A 20,713-nucleotide genomic window follows, 5' to 3' on the forward strand; every position below is an offset into this window, starting at 1 on the left:
GCCTCGCCGGTGGCACCGGTCACAAACACATGCGAAGGCAATGTTCACCTGACAAAATACACACTGGAACATATGCTACAAGTCAAAACAGGGAATTGCATCGGATATCAGTATTGACACATGCGTCAAATTTGGAAATGTCCTCTACATGTCTACCATAAAACCTTTGAGAGCTTTATTAAGGGTTTCGTTTCTGTAACCCTGATCAAACAAAATTTAGCAATAAAACCCACGACTTTGGGAAATTCCTTAAATCATGGATAATGAATAAATCCTTTGTCCATATAAAATATGCTCCTATTCCAAAGCGCAAACGGTTATTCAAGCTCTTATCCTTCCTAATTTTAGCTCCAGGCAGAGATATCAAACTGAATAAATAGGCCGGCTACCACAGGAATCCTTTATCAGCATTTCCAAGTGCTTACTCATGACAAAGCTTGCAACCTCAGCATATGCATCGAAATTTCCGTGTGATTTAAAAATATAAAGTGTCGGACAATGTGTGCGAGCTGCATCGCGGTGAGACAACTCACTCGGGGTCCAGATGGGCTGGAAGTGACACAGGATATTCAAGTTTATCGCAATAAACATTCACTCTCATCCAACCAGTGTCAGTCATGTTAGAACGTAAATGCAAGCTGTGACATGCCTAGACGTACAGCTGCTATGGTCGGCGCGCTCCAACCTGGAATTTCCGTTGAGGTCAACAACACGTGTTGCCCGTGCAGCCTGGAAGCTATCAGCTATTGTGGTCTGAGTGTGTCTACATTTCTTGATTAACTTTGATTTGCTGTATAAGAACAACGCCCTGTGGCTTCACAAGTCCTGTGATCCCAGAAGGGAATATTATTGACATTGTTTGTTTGTGCCACGTTTAATGAGTGAGTGAATGAATGTTGTATAACGCCGCAGTCTGCAATATTATCACGACAGGCTGGGCAAGGGTTTAGGCAAGGTAAACCAGTGGATGAAAGAATGAGCACCGACTCGCGACATCGGGTACTAATACACACAAGCAACCAAGCCACGAAGTTTAACCATTTGATCCACATTTTAATCGGCTCTTTGGGATAAATTCGCCAAAACAGGGATCCATTTCCTGGTATATGTACATTTGTACAGGGGTATAACAGTTTTAGTCTTCAACATTTTGCGATCTCCTCTAAACAGCGAGATAGTAAGTGAGCGAGTGCGTGGGTTTAATACCAATTTGAATTTTTTTCAGTTGTATCACAGGACAATCACGGCGCTTCTGTTTAATGTGGCAATAAAGCCTAAATCTAAAACAAGTTTAATTGTTTGTTTCACACAAGACATTTTCACCAAGAATGTTCGTGCGTGTGTGGCTTGCGCCACTTTTACCAATATTCCAGCAATGTGGCGGCGGGGGTACGGAGACTTGATGGACGACAAGGCCAGAGCATAACCAGTCTCGATTTTCCTCCGAAACAGATTCCATTGTTATGTTTGGCAAAATAGAGGTGAAAACGATATTAGTGGATCACTGGAAAGTGATGACACCAGGTGTTCGCGAAACTGGTAAGCATCACCTGCTCTACCTGTAGCACAGCAACTCGCACAATGTGCATAACAAGTGTTTACTACCTGACGCGTCATAGCAGTATTCCCTCAATGCGACGGCTATTAACCACTGGGCTGATGGAATACCATGGTCCAAGTCAGTAACGTATTCTTAAACATTTTATCTTCGTGTTGTTTTCATCTACTTGGCCACAGACCAATATCTGCTGTTGGTTTTGAAAAAAACAACCAACAAACTATGCCAAGTTTTTATAACTTAATTTGGTGAGATTATGATAAGAAGATTTACGGCGCAAAAACTTTCTTCACTTTCAGGCCGTTCATCGTTTGTATGTTGATATCAAGATAACATATCTGTAATAGAAACACATGTTAAAACTCTGTGTCCTGATTTACTCTAAGCTGACACAACACTAAACAAACGACGGTGGGAGTGGTTTTAATTTTTTCGGACTTAAATATTAATGAACACCTGCAAGGTATTAATTTTGATGTTTATGACCAATGCTTGACGTCTTCGACACTGCAGCTGTATTGAATCTTGAATCTTGAATTCTAAGCCTGGCAGCGCTGTATGGAGAGTTCATGCTGAATTAACAAATTCCACAAATAGAAATGTGCTATCACGTTGCAGTTACATGCACATGACGTCAAGAACACGTTGGGTGTCGTTGTAAAGATGCCGGGTGGTGTTTCCGGTGGTTTTATCAAGAATAAAGTTTAAAGTAAAAGGAATACTTGTTTAATTTTGTCAAATATCTGTTCGAGGCACGTCCAAATATATATTCGTGGTGCATTAGCAAATTATATTCATTATGGTCCAACGCTATCTAATGCAATAGAGTCAACGCCCGACATGAATAAACATTTATCGGAAATGTTGAATATGCATTAACAGCTGACGGGGTCGCACTAAACTTACTTTGGTGTCATATTTGAGCTTAATGCTAGTTCCACGGTTGTATAGAGTGAGTGAGTGAGTAGGGTTTTAACGCCGCTTTTAACAGTATTCCAATTATATCACGGCGTGTCAGCTTCATGTGGGAGGAAAGCCCGAAGTGATGCAGGTCTTTGACGTTTACCACTTTGGTGAAACCCACAAAGACGGATATGGTGAGGACAAACCAAGAAATATTACCGGGGCGAACCGGGATTCGATCCCACAATCAATAGGCTTCTGGCGTGCCCAAGGGACGCAACTCTTCACAACTAATTGCGGCGCTTTAGATGACTGGGACACCCATGCCCCAAGATAGAGAAGAATACGAGCGTACGTCGACGACTCCCCCCTTCCCCGTAACCATAGCATGAGCCTTATGGCCCACCATAGCGGTTCGATGCCGACATCATCTGCAAAGGTGTGCCTGGGAAGAGATGTAAGCTTACGACTATCATAGTGTCTATTGAAGTATGCTACTCGATACAAGTTAAGGTACACCCACAATTGGAAGGCTGTGTTGTAATACCTGTCAGCTATATTAGATTGAATATAGTCATATGCTAAAATCGGATGTTCTTAAACTTCTTTTGAGTAGTATATATAAATTACGACAGTAATGGCACTATGGTCGAGTCTTTAAATCGAGGCCAAGGCCATTTTGACATCTCACTACACAGATGCAGCTGAGATAATGGCTGCAACCACCGCCAGTCGCCGACTTGCATTAACAATTCCTACACGTGGTGACAATTTACGGCCCGTGGTGGAATCTACGTTCACGAAATGAACCTGGTTAAATGAAACGACATTCAAGTTATTTATTTATTTTCGACAGATATAAACATTATCTGGATGCAATTAGTTCTTTGTTGTGTGGTAAGATAAAACAAGTGTCCGACACTGAGCGTGTTGAAAGTATTAGGTTTAAAGCAACACGTGACCCTGTTTGTGTTATACCAGAGGCCGTGTCTCGAAATAGTCTTTGGTAATACACTCCATTACATAAGCTTGTATTAAAAGTGTGTTGATGAAATGTCTGTTTGCACACGTGCGATTTTCGCTTGAAACATTTTGATAAAAGTCAGTTGCAGTGTTGTTTGTTCACTGTAGATTTCATTTTCTTGTTGTTTGGAAACTACGGGGATTCTTGACCAAAGAGGAGCTGAACAATATGAATAGTTATGTGGGCTGTTAAGGCTGGATTTTGTCGACATTGTGCACTTGGCACACTTATACATTGAACCTTTCGGAACATTTCTGGATATGGATCCACCTCAGCAGCGCCCCTAGGTGGTAGAAAATCCAAGATGGCCGCCAACATGGTTGAACTCTCTTATGCTGGCTTATCTGGTCAATCTAAGTAACGTCTGCAGGATTAATTGCAACAATGCTGTATATAATTCAAATCTAGCATGCAGTGCCCCCTGGTGGTGACGGAAATCCGAAATGACTTAATCTTTAAATGTTTGTTCACAATATCTGAATTATTTGTTGATTTCAATCATTTCAATTAAATTTGGCTTCTAAACAATTTCAAGTAATGTTTTCCTAAATGTATTAGTTTTGGATGCTAAAATTCGTTCATTTGAAGCAAGGTCTGTATTCCTTAAGGCAGATCTAGGAAATCTGCATGAACTTGGTTTAAAGTCTGTAACTGTACGCACAAGATTCGAATCAAATCCTGTCAGCTATTCCAGATCTGTGAGCTCACCATCAACGCGAAAAGGCCATATTGGAACTTGATAAAGATGTTGGATCAGCATGGAAACATGCCTGCAGTCAAAAGTTTAATTCTAAGGCATTCCTGCTAACTAGAGCAGAAACAGTAGGCGCACAGATGTCTCCGGGTCGAAAGAAACGTTCAGGGGAACATGTCCTTCTGACTGCCATGAACAGTCTGTACCTGCCTATTTGAAAGCTCTAGTCAGTATGACATTGGATTACGAGGTCAATGAAACAATCCTCAATAAGTGATACACAGTCTTTAGCGTCCCAAGCTCCTAAAGCGTCTTGTCTTCAAGTTGGCTTTTTAAGGTTCTCTGATTGTCCAAGTCCTAGATTCAGAAGACTGCATGTTTTGGGGAGTTAGGGGAGGTACCTGTAATATAAATTATATAATTATAAGCATGTGTTTGATTAGGGTACAACATTCAAGGCCTCAGTAAAATTTTAAAAGGTTTAATGGTAGACAGGTGGAGGGCATTTCCATTTTTATCGCATCAGTGACAAAAATTATTTTGACTGGTGCCATATGTTCCCGTGTTTTCTAGGTGACCAATTGGCTTGCCTTTGTTAGTCTTTTGACGGATGTCACGGATTGGGCAGGGTGATATCATCACCAATTGATAGTGATTCACAAACGCATGCTTATGATATGCTTTTAATAGAGATTTCTAATGATTATGACATGTAGTTTCTACGTTAAACGTTCTAAGCCTAACACATAAAACTAACAATTGTGAAAGTGCTTTTATTTTTATTTTTCAACATAATCTCCCTGCTTTTCAATACATTTCTCATATCGATAGTGAGGCTTTTCAAATCCAGTCAGGAAGAAGTTTTCTGAAAAAACCCATTCACGACAGTTTTCAACGAAGGTGTTCTTTCAGTTTAAGGAACAGGTGGAAATCACTTGGTGTCAGGTCTGGCGAGTATGGAGGGTGAGGAAGCTCTTCGAACCCACATTGTGGCACAGCAGCCTTTACTAGTCGGAAGGTGTGCGAAGAGGCGTTGTCATGAAACAGTAGAACTCCAGCAGTCAGCTTTCATCGCCACTCTTCTTTAAAAGAATCTCCCAGGCGCTGAAGCAAATCAGCATAGTAGGCACCTGTAATCGTCTTTTGACTTTCCAAGTAAACAACAAGGACCACACCCTTTGCATCCCAGAATACAGTGGAAACTTGAATTTCTTTGGTGCCGGAGAAGTGTCATTCCATGGCTTGGCGTTTTCACTCGGGATCATAGTGGCAGACCCATGTTTCATAACCCGCTACTTATCTCTTTTTGAATTTAACGAAATTCCCTCAATTAGCTCTAAACTTTCTCTTTCAGGGTCAGTTCATTTTTTGCTTAAGATCGGAATTTAGAAACTTTGGCATCCAACGAGCAGATATCTTAGTCATCTGTAATTTCCTCAAGTTAAGCAATGGTAACACGTCTATCTTAAAGTATAAGGTTTTCTATCTCCTTGTTGGAATCTTCAGTGATGGAAGTTGAGGAACCTAGGGTCATCATCAAGGCTTGTTCTCTCAGCCTTAGACAAGCCCAACGGTTAACAGTGCAATGGGTTTTTATCCCCATACACTTGTGACATGCGTTTCATGGGGAGTGCTTTTCTCTAAAGTAAAAAACTTGATGACTGCTCGGTACTCGTTCTGTGTCCATTTGGACCCCTATCACGTTCAAATGGCTGTCACTAATATACAGCCTCAACAGACCAAATACACTTGCAATGAACTACTCAAACAATGTACTACATCGACTAGTTCACTTTGTTATGACCCATAGTTAAAAGTTAGTCAGGCCTAGAACTTTTTGACCAGCCCTCGTATTTGGATGCTTTCGTTTTAAGTGTATATGGTTCCATAGTCATTTCCTGACAACACATTCCTAATTTTCAATAGTAAATGTCGATTAATGTACTAGTAATGTGTAACTTAAATCATATTGTAACATCTATTGACGACATTCCTAAAGTTTACACTCTCTCTTTATGATAGCAGCAATTAAAAAACATTGTCAAAACATGTACTATTGTTTAAACCAAACGTTCTCGTCGATCGCGATCGGTTGGCGAAGAAGTCGCGCTCTAGTCACGCCACGATCGCGAGTACCAATGTATCTACTTTCACAACTAGTCAATACAATCGTCGGAACGATCGTGACTCCGGCGCGTTACACACGCGTCTTAGTCCAGAGTCATTGCACGAATGCTACTGCTTAAAACAAACGTACACTCGATCGCGAAGGGACATATATTGTGACTTTTAGTATGTGCTTAAACGGCTCGCCAGGGAAACACACTTGACCGTTATTGCCGCGAACGAAGCCTCGTTCCATTAATATATCTTATTGGAGTGGGGCCTTGATGATACACGTGTGTGCTCTATCAGGGAGTCTGTATATAGCCTCCCTGCTTCCCTATAGACCTTTCGGGGCCACGGGTGGCCCAGTCGTCTAAGGCGCCGCGATTCGCTGTGCAGAGTTGCGTCCCTTGGGCACGCCAGAAACCTATGATTGTGGGTTCGAATCCCGGTTCGCCCCGATTATGTTTCTAGGTTTGTCAGCACCATACCCGTGCTCGTGGGTTTCACTGAAGTGGTAAACGTCGAAGACCTGCATCACTTCGGCTTTCCTCCCACATTAAGCTGACACGCCGCGATATAACTGGAATACTGTTAAAGGGGCGTTAAACCCAACTCACTCACTCACTTACTCACTCACTATAGACCTTTCATCAGCAGCTCCATGCATCACTGGAGCAGTCTGCAGTTAGTTGGTGAGATTACAGAGATATTACATTATTTTGATTCGGCGTAAAACACAAAAGGGTTTTCAATATGAAAAGGATGTGCACGCTATGGCCGCAAGTGCAATACAGAAAAGTCTGGCTAGAGTGATCTATTTCTTTAGGGACTTTGTTTAAGATACTCGCGGCCAGCCTTCCTTTGATGTTAATTGATACTGACAACTTAAACATCATATACGCTATCAGGCATATTTCTGTCTGTGGCATTTATCTCAAACGAAGGAAACATGGGGTGTTTCGATATTAAACAATTAACCGAAAGTAGGTTACTGTTTTGACAAAATATTATGAACTGTATGTTAAATATTTTCGACTTTACTCATTGGTAAGTGCAAATAGTGAATGAGTGAGTTGGGTTAAACGCCGCTTTTAACAGTATTCCAGTTATATCACGGCATGTCAGCTTAATGTGGGAGGAAAGCCCGAAGTGATGCAGGTATCAGACGTTTACCACTTCGGTGAAACCCACGAGCACGGGTATGGTGCTGAAAAACCTAGAAACATAATCGGGGTGAACCGGGACTCGAACCCACAATCATAGGTTTCTGGTGTGCCCAAGGGAGGCAACTCTGCAGTGCGAATCGCGGCGCCTTAGACGACTTGGCCACCCGTGCCCCTTGTAAGTGCAAATAGATAAGCAAGGTGGGTTAAAGAGGAGTCTCTTTTCAGCCACAGTGTTTAGTTTTGAATATCAGTCCTACACTATCCCACTCCAGCGCCAAAGTTTCATTCTGATAATACATAACTCGATAAGCTGTATTGATGGGCTGCTGCATGAGATCACTGTCTCGTCCGAATCCATCGACTATATTGAGACGACGTGGGTATTTGGTATAAATAAACAATTTGTTTTCTTAAATGACTAAATGCTGATATGTAAGTAATGAACCTAACCCAATGTAGCCTCTGACCTTTGACCGTAATCTGCCAGTCCCCCTCTTTTATTTATATTCTCTCAGGGTTTGCTTCATCATAAGACATTTGGCCTTGACCTCCATGGACTTAACCTCCATTAGCCTAGTGTAATTAGCAGTTATAACGTACGTTAATCTAAGTAGTTGATAGAATTATAGGTTTTTTTAGACAACTTTTTTATTTCATTTTGCATCTGTTTGGTAATTTTGGCTTCAAAGGGTATGTCTTAATGCAGGTTTAAAGTCAGCCGTTGCATGGTTGTGGAATGGATTTTAGGCAGTTGATTTAGTGAGTTGCTAAATAAATCTTGATGTAATATAAAACAAGTATTTATGTTATGTTATTGCAGTAATTATTAACTATTGAAGAAAATTTATTATTAATTTACATTCGAATTCCTTTTATGATGCTTCCTAACACGTATTATAGCGAGCAGAGTGTGCGCCAAGGGTATGTTTGACATCGCTCTTCTTCTTTGATGTTATGATTTACAAACACTTTAATTCGTGCTAGGTTTGGTTGGTTGGTTGGTTGTTTAACGCCACACTCAACAATATTCCAGCTATATGACGACTGTCTGTAAATAATCGAGTCTGGACCAGACAATCCAGTGATTGATATCATGAGCATCGATCCACGCAATTGGGGTCGATGACATGCATCAACAAAGTCAGCGAGCCTGACCACCCGATCCTGTTATTCGCCTTTTACGACAACCATAGTTGCCTTTTACATCAAACAAGGGTTGCTGAAGACCTATTCTACCCCGGATCTTCACGGGTCCTTGTTAGAGAACACATTAATACATATATAGTGGGTGGAATAGTTTTTATTCTCACAGTTCATAATCCATGGTTAGAATCTGTACTGACCGCCAGAATCCGTACCTGGGAGTGAGTCTGGCTTATATATGAGTAATATGGTCACTTAGCTAGAAAGCCACATTTTTTTTCCATTTCCGCGCTTCTGTACCCAAACTCCATGTGAGATGAAATTGTTGTGTTAGTCTTGATATAATTAAGCTACTCTAGTGTAAAATTTGGGAATGTGTATTGTAGAACATTTCCTTCCTTCCGCCAACACACGGACATTAATGTGGCAAAGGTACAACGAAAAAGTTATTTGTTTCTCGGAATTCGACGTAACTTTCCCATGAGCAAATGACTAGTCTGATACTGACCTAGATGTATGTCTGTGATGTCAACAAAACAACGATAATATATGGATACAAGTAGATATAGGATAGATAATACCACACAAGGTGTAGTGAGTGAATCTGGTTATCTATATAATCAAAATAATAATAATAATTGTCAACTTTTATCGCGCATTACTCCATGCATAATGAAAACAATCACAGTGAAAAAGGTTAATCTTGGATGGAGATCAGGAACAGATGAGTTTCAGGCGAGGCTTGAAGAGGGAGTGAATGAGTTGGGTTTAACGCCGCTTTTAACATTATTACAGTAATATCACGGCGTGTCAGCTTAATGTGAGAGGAAAGCCCGAAGTGATGCAGGTCTTAGACGTTTACCACTTCGGTGAAACCCACGAGCACGGGTATGGTGCTGACAAACCTAGAAACATAATCGGGGCGAACGGGATTCGAACCAACAATCATAGGTTTCTGGCGTGCCCAAGGGACGCAACTCTGCACAGCGAATAGCCTTAGACGACCGGGCCACCCGTGCCCCCGAGACATGAAGAGTGGAAAGCTTGGAGACTTTCTCACTTGTTGAGGGAGGTTATTCGACTCAGTGGCGGTTGCGAAAGAGAAAGACCGATGGCCATATTTCACAGTTTTCGTTGATGGAAGAGTCTAAAGGAGTTTAGATTCAGATCTCAGAGATATCTGGTAAGAAGGTGACACAAATAGTGTGGCTTATCACCGGATAGATCTACGATCTGTAGAAAAGACAGAGTAGCATCACGTCGTGTCAGTGACGCAGATCGTAGACATTTATCAGCTTGGGGAAGCCCTGGGGCACGGGGAGGGTGTAGTCTGTCTGACAGACCCTGATACAAATATATCAACTACAGCCCATGCAAGTCTATAATGTTTGGCAAGTCTAGATTAGAAAATGAAGAGAATCACTGGGCTCCCTTTTTGTTATATTTTTATTAAGATAACTGAGCAACTGTTTTTTTCTGTACGATATGTTCATTTCAGGGACTATATGTTAGTCTAGGGGAGGGTGGTCCGGATTGTAACGCAAGATCAACGGTTTTCGACACTTGGTTTCAGATAACGCAGATAACGTTTCAGATAAATACGCATCGATTGATTCAGTGACAGAAAGTATATTACAAAGAAAATATACGTGTATAGATATATGGATGGGTGGACCATAGATAGTATATTACATATAGATACTAGTAAATGGATGGATGAATGGATGGACGTACGGATGGATGGACGTATGGATGATGGACGGAGGGACGGATGGATGGATGGATGGATGGATGGATGGATGACATTACAGAGAATACATGGATGGATACAATTAGATAGTTAATGGATATACATGTGCATTCAATCAAGGATGACATTCAAATGCAAAACGGGGCGGTCGGGTAGCCTAGTGGTTAAAGCGTTCGCTCGTCACGCCGAAGACTCGGGTTCGATTCCCGACATGGGTACAATGTGTGAAGCCCATTTCTGGTGTCTCCCGCTGTGATATTGCTGGAATATTGCTAAAAGCGGCGTAAAATTATACTCACTCACTCAAATGCAAAACACGCACCCGTATTTGTAAATTCGAATGTATGTAAGTATACACATATATATATAATGGTACATCTACGCGTTCGGATGATGCTTATGATGATTGTGCATATATAAAACGTCAAATTTAGAGATTAACCAGTCTCGATTTTCTGCCAAATCAGATTCCATTAGGGTGAAAGGCAAAATAGTCGTGACAGTGATATGAATGGATTACTGAAAATCAGTGATGACACCAGGTGTTCGCGCACAAGGTGAGCATGCCCTGCCCCGCAGGTATCACCCGCCGCTCACACAGTCTGCATAAGAAAATAAGAAATGTACTTGTTGCCTGACTCCGCACAGCAGGACTCTTGCCATACGACTAACATCGTAAATTTAAGGCGCTAATTTTGAATGACGTGTACAAGTGCCGAGATTCTGCTCCTTGCAAATAAAGAGAAGCGTTTAAGAAATATGTTTATTTTGCAACACAGTGGGGGGTAGTTTTAATGTGTTTGCCGAAACATTTCTTTTGTAGTTGACACAGCATAATGGATAAAAGATGCTGTGCTTATGATGAAACTCGGGGACTCCAGTCCGCCAGCACAAACATCGACCCAGTTCACGTAAATATATAACGCCAGCGCCAGAAAATGACCAGCCTCGATTATCTGATCAAACGGATTCTATGTATATATTATTCTATTTTCAGTAGAACATTTCTAACACAAACATAAACATGGAATGTTTTTATATCGGGGGACGGTGAATCGTCAATCTCATTAAAATCAGATCTTAGTTCTCGCTACCGCTAAACAAAGATCTGAGGACATCCCATTTCGGGTCACGTCAGACCGACCTTGCGCTAACTTTGACCGACCAATGGAATGACCAATCAGAAGGCAGCTTTCTCGTGCTTTACGGCACAAATTTCAAATTGGCGACTACGCTTCGAAACATATTTTGACAAATTCTCGATTACAAATTTGAAACCTAAACAAAAAACATTCTGGAATGGCTTATAAATGGTCTAGATTGTAAGGATTCAGTCGTTAAACCCGTAACTATCGTTCGGAATCCCCCATGTTAAAGTTTTCGAGATTGCATGATTAGAAATCACATTCCGACTGTCACTTTCATAACCTGGTAAGCGACGCACTGATTGGTCGGGTGAAAGGTTGTTCTGGCGTAACCCCTAATGGGATGTCCTCAGATCTTTGTTTAGCGATAGCGAGAACTAAGGTCTGATTTTAATGAGATTGGGTGAATCGTCTATTGCCTCTCCGGTTGTGCGTCCTTGACATTTGGTTGTTAGCATGAGACAACGCTAATTGGAAGAAACGGGGATAATCAACTTGTCGAGATGATATGGGTATATCACTATCGTTTTACTCTGTTGTATAACGAGTGATGTTTCTGTATCCGTTTGTCATTAATCCTCCGATCATTTTGAGCAATCATAAAACTGTATTCGTTTGCCTCATGTGGGCATATTTGTAAAGAGGGCACATGTTCAATAGCAAAAAATGTTTTACACAACCTTAATATCTATTCTTAATTTACTTTTATGCAAATGTACTCACGTATGTAATGGAGCATCCGATTATGAGTATGGGGAGAGAGGGTGGGGGGTTTGGAACAATCTATTTTTTCTCAAGTTGCATCCAACAAACTGTTTATTTACTCAGTATCTGTTCATCTTCACTATCTACACACAAAACTTTGACGTGCTGGTATTTTCCACAAAACAATCTATTACTTTTCTTCTACTCCATCAAGCTATTCATTGTTGGTATATTTCTAAACAAAGTATTTATTTAGAAAAGTTTTCTACCCCAGTAGAAATCCCTGAGTTTATATGACAAAGTGCGTACCTTGGTGCACTCGAATTTGTGGATATGTGCATTGATAAACAGATTGATGGCATTACGTAAATAGTACACTTAGAAACGAGGAGATAGATATATTGTGGGCAAACTAACTATACACTTGAAAACTGGATTTGACCAAAGAATTACACAAAACGTTACTTAGCCGAAAACAATCGCCGAAACGCTGCTAAACACAACTATGATACCCATTTCAAATACATCAATCTCGAATAACCATTTCTTGTTTGTTTCATTTCTAGCCACCATCCAACATGGTAGTATACCTTCTTTAGTTCGGCAGTTTAGATCCAGAGACAGGTTAACATGGTAGGAAATATATATTTGTTTAACCAACCAGCAGAAAGGGGACACGTCATATGATGGCGATTAATCATATACAAGGCCCTCGTAAGTTAGTGTTGAAATGTACACATAAAGTGATACAGTCCACTTGTCAAGACAAATCTACTCTCATACATCCGTTATCAGACTGATCACATGCTGCATCAACGCCTTCGGTTGCACTTACGTGACTCATGGTAGACTAACATCTAGTCTCTGAAATGAAAATATTTTAAAGAAAATAAAAACAGTTGTGAAATTATCGTAATAAAGTATTTAAATAAATGAGTGCGAGGGTGAGGTTTTACACCGCTTTTAGCAATATTCCAGCAATTTCACAGCGGGGGACACCAGAAATGGGCTTCACACATTGTATCCATGTCGGGAATCGAACCCGGGTGTTCGGCTTTAACCACAAGGATACCCGACTGACCCCTAAAAAGCCCACTGAGCCCAGTGATTCTCATTTTCATTCAGAAACTGCAGTAATTAATACTTGCTAACAATTTTAGTTTGCAGGGGCTGTATTGGATATATGTTTCAGGTCTGTGGGATACAGATTGGGCAGGGGGTGTGTGGGGGGGGTGGGGGGTGGGGGGGTGGGGGGGGGGGGTGAGTGTCTGTCTGTGTAAGTTAGTCTTCTGTCTGTCTCTCTCTGTGTATGTGTGTGTGTGTGTTGTGGAGGGGTGGGTGGTGGGGGTGAAGGCATGGGGTCGCACCCCTGCACCCCCCCTGGATGTAAATATAATACCCTCGCCTTGAGATACACATTACCACAACTCGGTAGTCGCATTTAACATTGGAAATCGCTGAGCTAGCTGATGTTTGCCAAAGGTTCCTACGGAGAGCACGATTCGAGAAATTTAAACTATGTTAACCGTCTCTTCATTTCTCTGCTGCTGTAGTTAAGGACCCAGATGGTTTCTATCATTCCTCAAGGATCGTGCTTATTACATGTATCGCGGAACTCTTGACCCCATAGATCTAGAAACCAGGATGCAGTATTCTAATGAATATACACAGGACTCATTTCTTCCTCGGCTGATGGCCTGAACACTGGTTAGAGTGTTGAAAAATACGCCGTAGGGTCAATGTCCCGACATGAATACGATGTGTGCAGTCCGCAGATTTTATTATTGCTGAAAACATTTCATTCACTCACTAACACACACACACACACACACACACACACACACACACACACACACACACTCGTATATTGGTGAGGTGCAATGGGGTTTAACGTCGCGTCCAAGATTATTGCACTTATATAGCGACGTGCATGCACGTGTGTGTGTTTGTGTGGCTGCTTGTACTAGTCCGGACTGATGCCGATTTATAGTGCTAGCTCACTGCGATACCATGCCGCAGTTTAACATGAAGACCCCACTCAGACACAGTATACTGACTCCGAGCCGACCAGTCCTTGTTTTAGCCCCTTAATGCCGAGCGCCAGACAGGGTAACAACAAGTTCCATCTTTTAACCTCTTTTGGTATGACGCGGTCGGGGATCGAACCCCGGACATTCCGTTCTCCGGGCGGACGCTCTACCACTAGACCACGGAGGCGGTCACTCGTATATTGTGTTTCCTTGTATCAAATAGCTTGTTCGGATTCATTCATTTAACTCTCTCTGTGTTATTATCATAGTATAGATGACCTATGAAATGGCCTAAGCTTTAGTTTATAAGCACTTTTTCAAAATTACGACTGACTTCGGTTTATTCATATTGTTCATGTCTAGTTTTGACCTTTTCCGTGGTCTAGTTGATAGAGCGTCTGCCTGTGGAGCGAAAGGCCAGGGGTTCGATTCCCAACCACGTCATATCAAAAGACGTTAATAGATGGGACTTGTTGTTACCCTGCCTGTAGCTCGGCATTAAGGGGATCATAACAATAACTGGTCAGCCCGGAGTCAGTATACTGTGTCTGAATGTGGTTACCATGTTATCTATTAGTCCGGACAAGTAAAAGCACACACAAATCTTACATCCACTGTTCTGTTGTTTTGTATTTGCTGTATCTATCAAACGTATTGTAATTGACAATTTGTTCTTGATTTGCAGTGACAGCCGTTTTGTTTTCCTGCACGAAAGCAGCCGTCCGCGTCAACGCCAGAGACCGACTTGCAAGTTTCCATGGCAACGTTCCACGTCACATCCGGTACAAGAGGTCAACGGGATCTCTCGCGGACATATTTGGTCTCTCAGATGGAGAAACTTTCGAGATTCAAGCAGAGACAACCACCGCCCAGGGAACCAAGCAATTGAAGTTAGTCGAAAAATACCGAGGTAAAGATGTGTTTGATACTGTTGTTACCCTGACAACGGACGGACAAACACCGTTAGATGCCCAAGGTCATTTCGTGCAGGACATCCACAAGGATGTGTATCGGAAAGCACCTTCTTTGAAGAAAAATGAACTTTTTGACATCTTGATCCGTCACTTCAAAGATGAAAAGCGTGTCAATGATATCGGGAGCCGTAAACTTCGACGCGACTTTTACGTGGACGACAACGGACTCGCTCACCGCGTCGCCATGCTGGAGTATCTCATTCAAAACAGGCACGTACAGAAAAGACCCACGGGTATAATTAACATAAAAACAGGGGAGATAATACGAGCATGGGACAACTTGGCAACCTGTCGATCCTACATGAGGGGCCGAGTGTTTGGTGGAAACCGAAAAATTGGTAAAATCAAGTACGGTATCTCTCCAACCTGTCTTGATTTGAAACAAAGACGCGGCATGTGCTTCCTCGAAAATAAACATGTGAAAGTGGTGGACATGTATAACACTGAACTTGATTACCTCACACAGACGGCTAAATTTTACTGCTTCCATCGTTATGGCGACCGTATAAATGGCGCCTACTCCCCCGCCCTCGACGCACTCTACCATGGAACCATCGTTGGTAAAATGTTTGAGGAATGGTTCGATTCCAAGCCCCTGAAAAAAAAAATGATTCTCAGAGTCCATTATTCCCATCTCTTTACCAATGCCTTCTGGAACGGCCACAATTGTTCCTTTGGAGACGGAATTCCCGGTGTTTCCTATCCATTTACGTCTTTGGACATAATAGGACACGAGATAGCTCACGGAATTACGGAGCAGAACTCCCAGCTTATGTATTTGGGAGAAGCGGGGGCCATCAACGAAGCCTTTTCGGACATAACTGGCGAAATGGCGGAACTGTACGCCGACACGATTGATTGGAGGGTTGGATATGCAATACAGGTTGACGGTTCAATGCGGTACTTTGATAACAGATCACTATCTCATGTGAGTGACTACCGGGACGACATGAATACCCACGACACCAGTGGAATCTTCAACCACGTGTTCTACCTCCTCGCGCATGAATATGGATTGTCGCCACCCGATGTGTACCGGGTGTTCCTGCACGCAAACCGGATGTACTGGCACCCGATGACGAACTTTCGAACAGGTGCGTGTGACGTCATGCTTTCTGCTTACGACTTGGGTCAACCGGGAGAACCGTTTGCGCGCGCATTTACCAGAGTCGGAATCGAACCTTGTGACATCGAGGATCATGTGCATCACTTGCGCCACAACAACACCTTGTTCAACGTCACCGTGTCAAATACGACAATGCCGGTTTTTGGCCTTGAAATCCCGACTTGGGGAGACTCCGTGCATATCAATGCATCCAGTCTACAATCCGACATTTACATTCGAGTTTATCAGAACAAATGGACTGAAATAACCGATTCTACCCCAACCATTGCAGAAGGTTACGATGTCGTTCAATATAAGCTCCCTCTGCGTTATCATAACCACAGTTGTTTAATTCAACTATCGACAAAGAGTCCAAAACCCATTAAAGACGTTCAGATAAGGGGAGGCTACTCCTGTGTGAGTTATTATCGAACGCGCAACCGTCAGAAGAATGCATATTACTTGTGGGACTGCCACGGTATAGATGTTGGGCCTATTTAAGCAAAACTACGAACATTTATATGAAAGGACGTTATTAAAGGTGGAGCTGGTGTATCAATGACTCTGTTATCGGCAGAGTATCGCATTGTAACTGAATCGCTAGATGGCAATTAGATCTGGACTGTGTCAATTCCAGTGAAACTGATCAACATATGACCAAGATTAACCAATAATGGTTTGAGTATTGCCTTGTAAGCTTTGTTCCCAGTGGTTATCGTTCGGAATAGCAGAGTTCCGGACTAGCGAGGTTTCACTGTTATTGCAAACCAAGGGGATAAAGGTGCCGACTTGCCGTCGACCACACCTCGAGTTCCCTATATGAGTGAGTCTCTTTGAACAGTTTAACGCCGCTTTGAACAGTATTTCAGTTTTATCACGGTGTGTCAGCTTGATGTGGGAGAAAATCCCGAAATGATACAGATCTCAGACGGTTACCAATTTGTCTGAAACCCTATGAGAACAGGTATGGTGCTGACAAACCTAGAAACACAACAGAACTCGCGAGGACAGGTTTCTGGCGTGCCCAAGGGACGCAACTCTGCACATCGATTTGGAGCGCTTTACACGACTGGGCCACCCCTGCCCGTGTTCTCCATATGGGCGCCATATAAGGAAGCCTCGGACCCATAGTCCCCTGTGTTCTGTTGAGGTTTACCAACAAAAGCTGCCAGGCGAGAATGTTACTATCGTTTAGGTCAAGTTTCACTGTTTCATTACAAGGCAAAACGTTATGAGCTAGGGGCGATCTTATTGTATATATGTGTTTTGGTTTGAAACGACAATATCCTCACAACAATTTCAGGTTGACGTATTCGGTTCTTCTTATCCCAGACTAACTTTTACAAGTCATCATCCTCTGTTGTCCAGGGTATTTGATCTCCATTATAGTATTAAAGTACCCTTCACCAAATTGCTGTTATATTTACCGTTTGGGAAGTGACGTGTTCGGATCGGTATCTCTACTCAGTAACGTCCCACGTTGTACATGAGAGTAATTTGATTGAAAGGTCATTTTAGCGTCGTGCCATTCAAAATGCGATACACAACGAAGCTGAAATAGAGAATAGGCCTAAAAACTTTTATCGGAATAGATTAGAGATGTAGCAAGGTTAACCTTCTTCGGATGACAAATATGGATCCTTTTTCAACCGAGCCTTTTACCACTTTAAAAAAAAAGGAAAAGGTACAGGTAATTCCGATAACAAATATTCATTTGTTGTGGCCTAACATAACCAGTTCTATACAACTCAACTTCTAAAAAGTATAATCAGTTTTGTCAGATATATTAAAATATACACATGATATATCATGAGAATCAGTTCTGTGTATCGTGGAACAATATACATATCCCTATAAAATATTGAGCAGTGTTTTTTTTTAAAACTTTCATTACAATTTGTTTGGACTTGTTTCGTTTTGCAGAGTGTTTTATATTACCAACGGGTACCATGTACTTGTAATGCATGCCATCCTGTTCTATGTAGCTTAGACATAGAGAGTTACAATGTTTCCGTTCCCGGTGATCACTGCGTTCCTGAGAACAAAATGCAAAGTTCAACATTTATTTTGACATATATTTTGCGACCAACCACAAATAAATGTTATGATATAACCCACAATGCGTATCTTTTGCTGTTTATTGCGTTCTGGTTAATTGTTGGATGTACGATCATTGTTCTCGGTAGTTCATTACTTAATAAGTCAGGCAGCGGTGGGGTAGTCTAGTTGTTAAAGCGTTGGCACGTCACACCGCAGACCCGGGTTCGATTCCGTTAACGGGCACAATTTGCCGTGACGCCGGGCTGTAAATGATCGAGTCTGGACCAGACAATCTGGTATCTTGATATCGTGAGCATCGATCAAGGCAATTGGGTTCGATGACATGCATCAACCAAGTCAGCGAGCCTGACCACTCGATCCCGTTAGTTGCCCTTTGCGGCAAGCATAGTCGCCTTTTACGACAAGCATTTGTTGCTGAAGACCTATTCTACCCCGGATCTTCACGGGTATCCAATCATTAAAAAAGGTACTTGACAAAAAGAGTACCTGGACTCCTACTCGTAAATAGGTTTTTGACCTAAACTAGGCAATCACGGCAAAGTTGGTTATCCATGGATTACACGGGGTACGAAATATAAAAGCGTAGCTAATAAGTTCTGGCTCAATACCACCAGAGTAAGTCAGTGCCTGTACCAGTTACTAACGAAACCTAAGTTTCGACCTGACCAAACCAGTAGCAAGACGACCCGTAAACGGCCTAGCCATACCTGGGGGTAAAGACACATGATTTTGCTAAGGGTTTTAACCCGTGTGCGCGGACGTCGTAGGGGACAATCTTTCCTATTTGCCCATCATGGGAAAACCTGAAGAGCAAACTAACTACTAAACCTGTACGGAAGATTTTAGTACGAAGATAAAGCGCTGAACATAAGCTATCTAGCGGTAACCTAAAGATGTTCAACCAGATTTGCACGGATTTGTATTGAGGTGGCAAAAATGATCAAAAATATTCGAGAAATATCCACCAATCCTAGATAATCCCGCTACTGCGTGAAAATCAATTTTACAAAAATATTTTCAATACATGAACATATATCAAATCAATACATGATAAAAGTATGCAATGAAACTGCTAGAGAATAAAATGCGGGTCACCAATGTTCTAACAATGCACCTACAGACACACACCGGACTTTGCCGAATGGTGACGGAGGTTTTACGACCCGGTGACTATGCGCTTCGGTGTAGAAAAGAACCGAAGTCCTAGAATCTGCCAAGCTGCCGAACGCGAGTGCCCATCAAACTACTCCCTGCGACCATCGGTGCCTATCTTCACCCGATTTGTTACCTGTGCGCTGTACGCAGAACAGCGTGCCACCATGTGACAAACAGACTTGTATCATAATGCGATAACCTCCATAGCGACTATTCACCGGTGATCTCGACTTTTACATTGTTTAATTCAGGAATGCAAGAAAGACCCTTGCATTGTAATCCTTAATGTTATGCAATAGCGGTACTATCGAGCAGGTGTTATAATCCTATATCAACATCCTTCTAGTTTTAGCCAAATGACCGCCCTAGGGAAGGTGAGGTGAAATGGGGTTTAACGTCGCGTCCAAGATTATTGCACTTATATAGCAACGTGGATGCACGTGTGCATGTGTGTGTGGCTGCTTGTACTAGTTCGGACTAATGCCGATTTATAGTGCTAGCACGCTGAGATACCATGCTGCAGTTGAACATGAATACCCCACTTAGACACAGTATACTGACTCCGAGCGCCAGACAGGGTAACAACAAGTACCATCTTTTAACGTCTTTTGGTATGAGGCGGCCATGGATTGAATCCCGGACCTTCCGCTCTCCGGGACCACCCTAGGAATTGTAGGCATGTTAGTAAACATGAATTTTTATCAATATGTATTGACTATTTCTTAATATCAATTGTCGATGGGGTAGCCTTGTTGTTAAAAGTTGGGCTCGGTACACCTTAGACCCGGGTTTGATTCCCAAATACGTCCAATGTGTGAAGCACATTGTGTGGCTGAAAAATAGCTGAAAGCAAAGTTTATATATACCAGCACACCTACTAACCCACCCCCTCACTCATCCTATTCTTCAACATCAACTGCTCGTACGGCATGTTTCACTTGTTGAGCGGGCACGAGTGGCCAACTGAGGACAGTTCCGTCCCTTCGTGACGCCAGTAAGATGATCGTGAGTTCGAATCCCGGTTCGCCCCTTATATGTTTCTAGGTTTGTCAGTACCATACCCAGGCTTGTGGTTTCATGTGGTGCTAAACCCAACTCAGTCACTTACTCACGTCACCAACTCAGTCACTTGAACATGTACAGCAGCATATAGTACTTTAGCATACCTCCACGTCAGAATGATGACATCTG

General features: G+C 42.2%; 1 protein-coding gene across 2 annotated transcripts in view; it reads left to right on the top strand.

The window, feature by feature from the left end:
- LOC124144085 (elastase-like) overlaps nucleotides 1-18,184 on the top strand; it is a 38,882-nt gene extending 20,698 nt beyond the window's left edge. For both annotated transcript variants that reach the window (XM_046513345.2, XM_046513336.2), the window contains exon 2: nucleotides 14,913-18,184. In XM_046513345.2, coding sequence (XP_046369301.2) covers nucleotides 14,913-16,807 — 1,895 coding nt within the window. In that variant the 3' untranslated portion in view covers nucleotides 16,808-18,184. The remainder of the gene's footprint in view (nucleotides 1-14,912) is intronic.
- Nucleotides 18,185-20,713: the final 2,529 nt, after the last annotated feature.

This window comes from Haliotis rufescens, unplaced genomic scaffold (genome assembly GCF_023055435.1).
Source record: "Haliotis rufescens isolate VD_foot unplaced genomic scaffold, xgHalRufe1.0.p SCAF_82, whole genome shotgun sequence".
In the NCBI taxonomy this organism is placed as follows: Eukaryota; Metazoa; Mollusca; class Gastropoda; order Lepetellida; family Haliotidae; genus Haliotis; species Haliotis rufescens.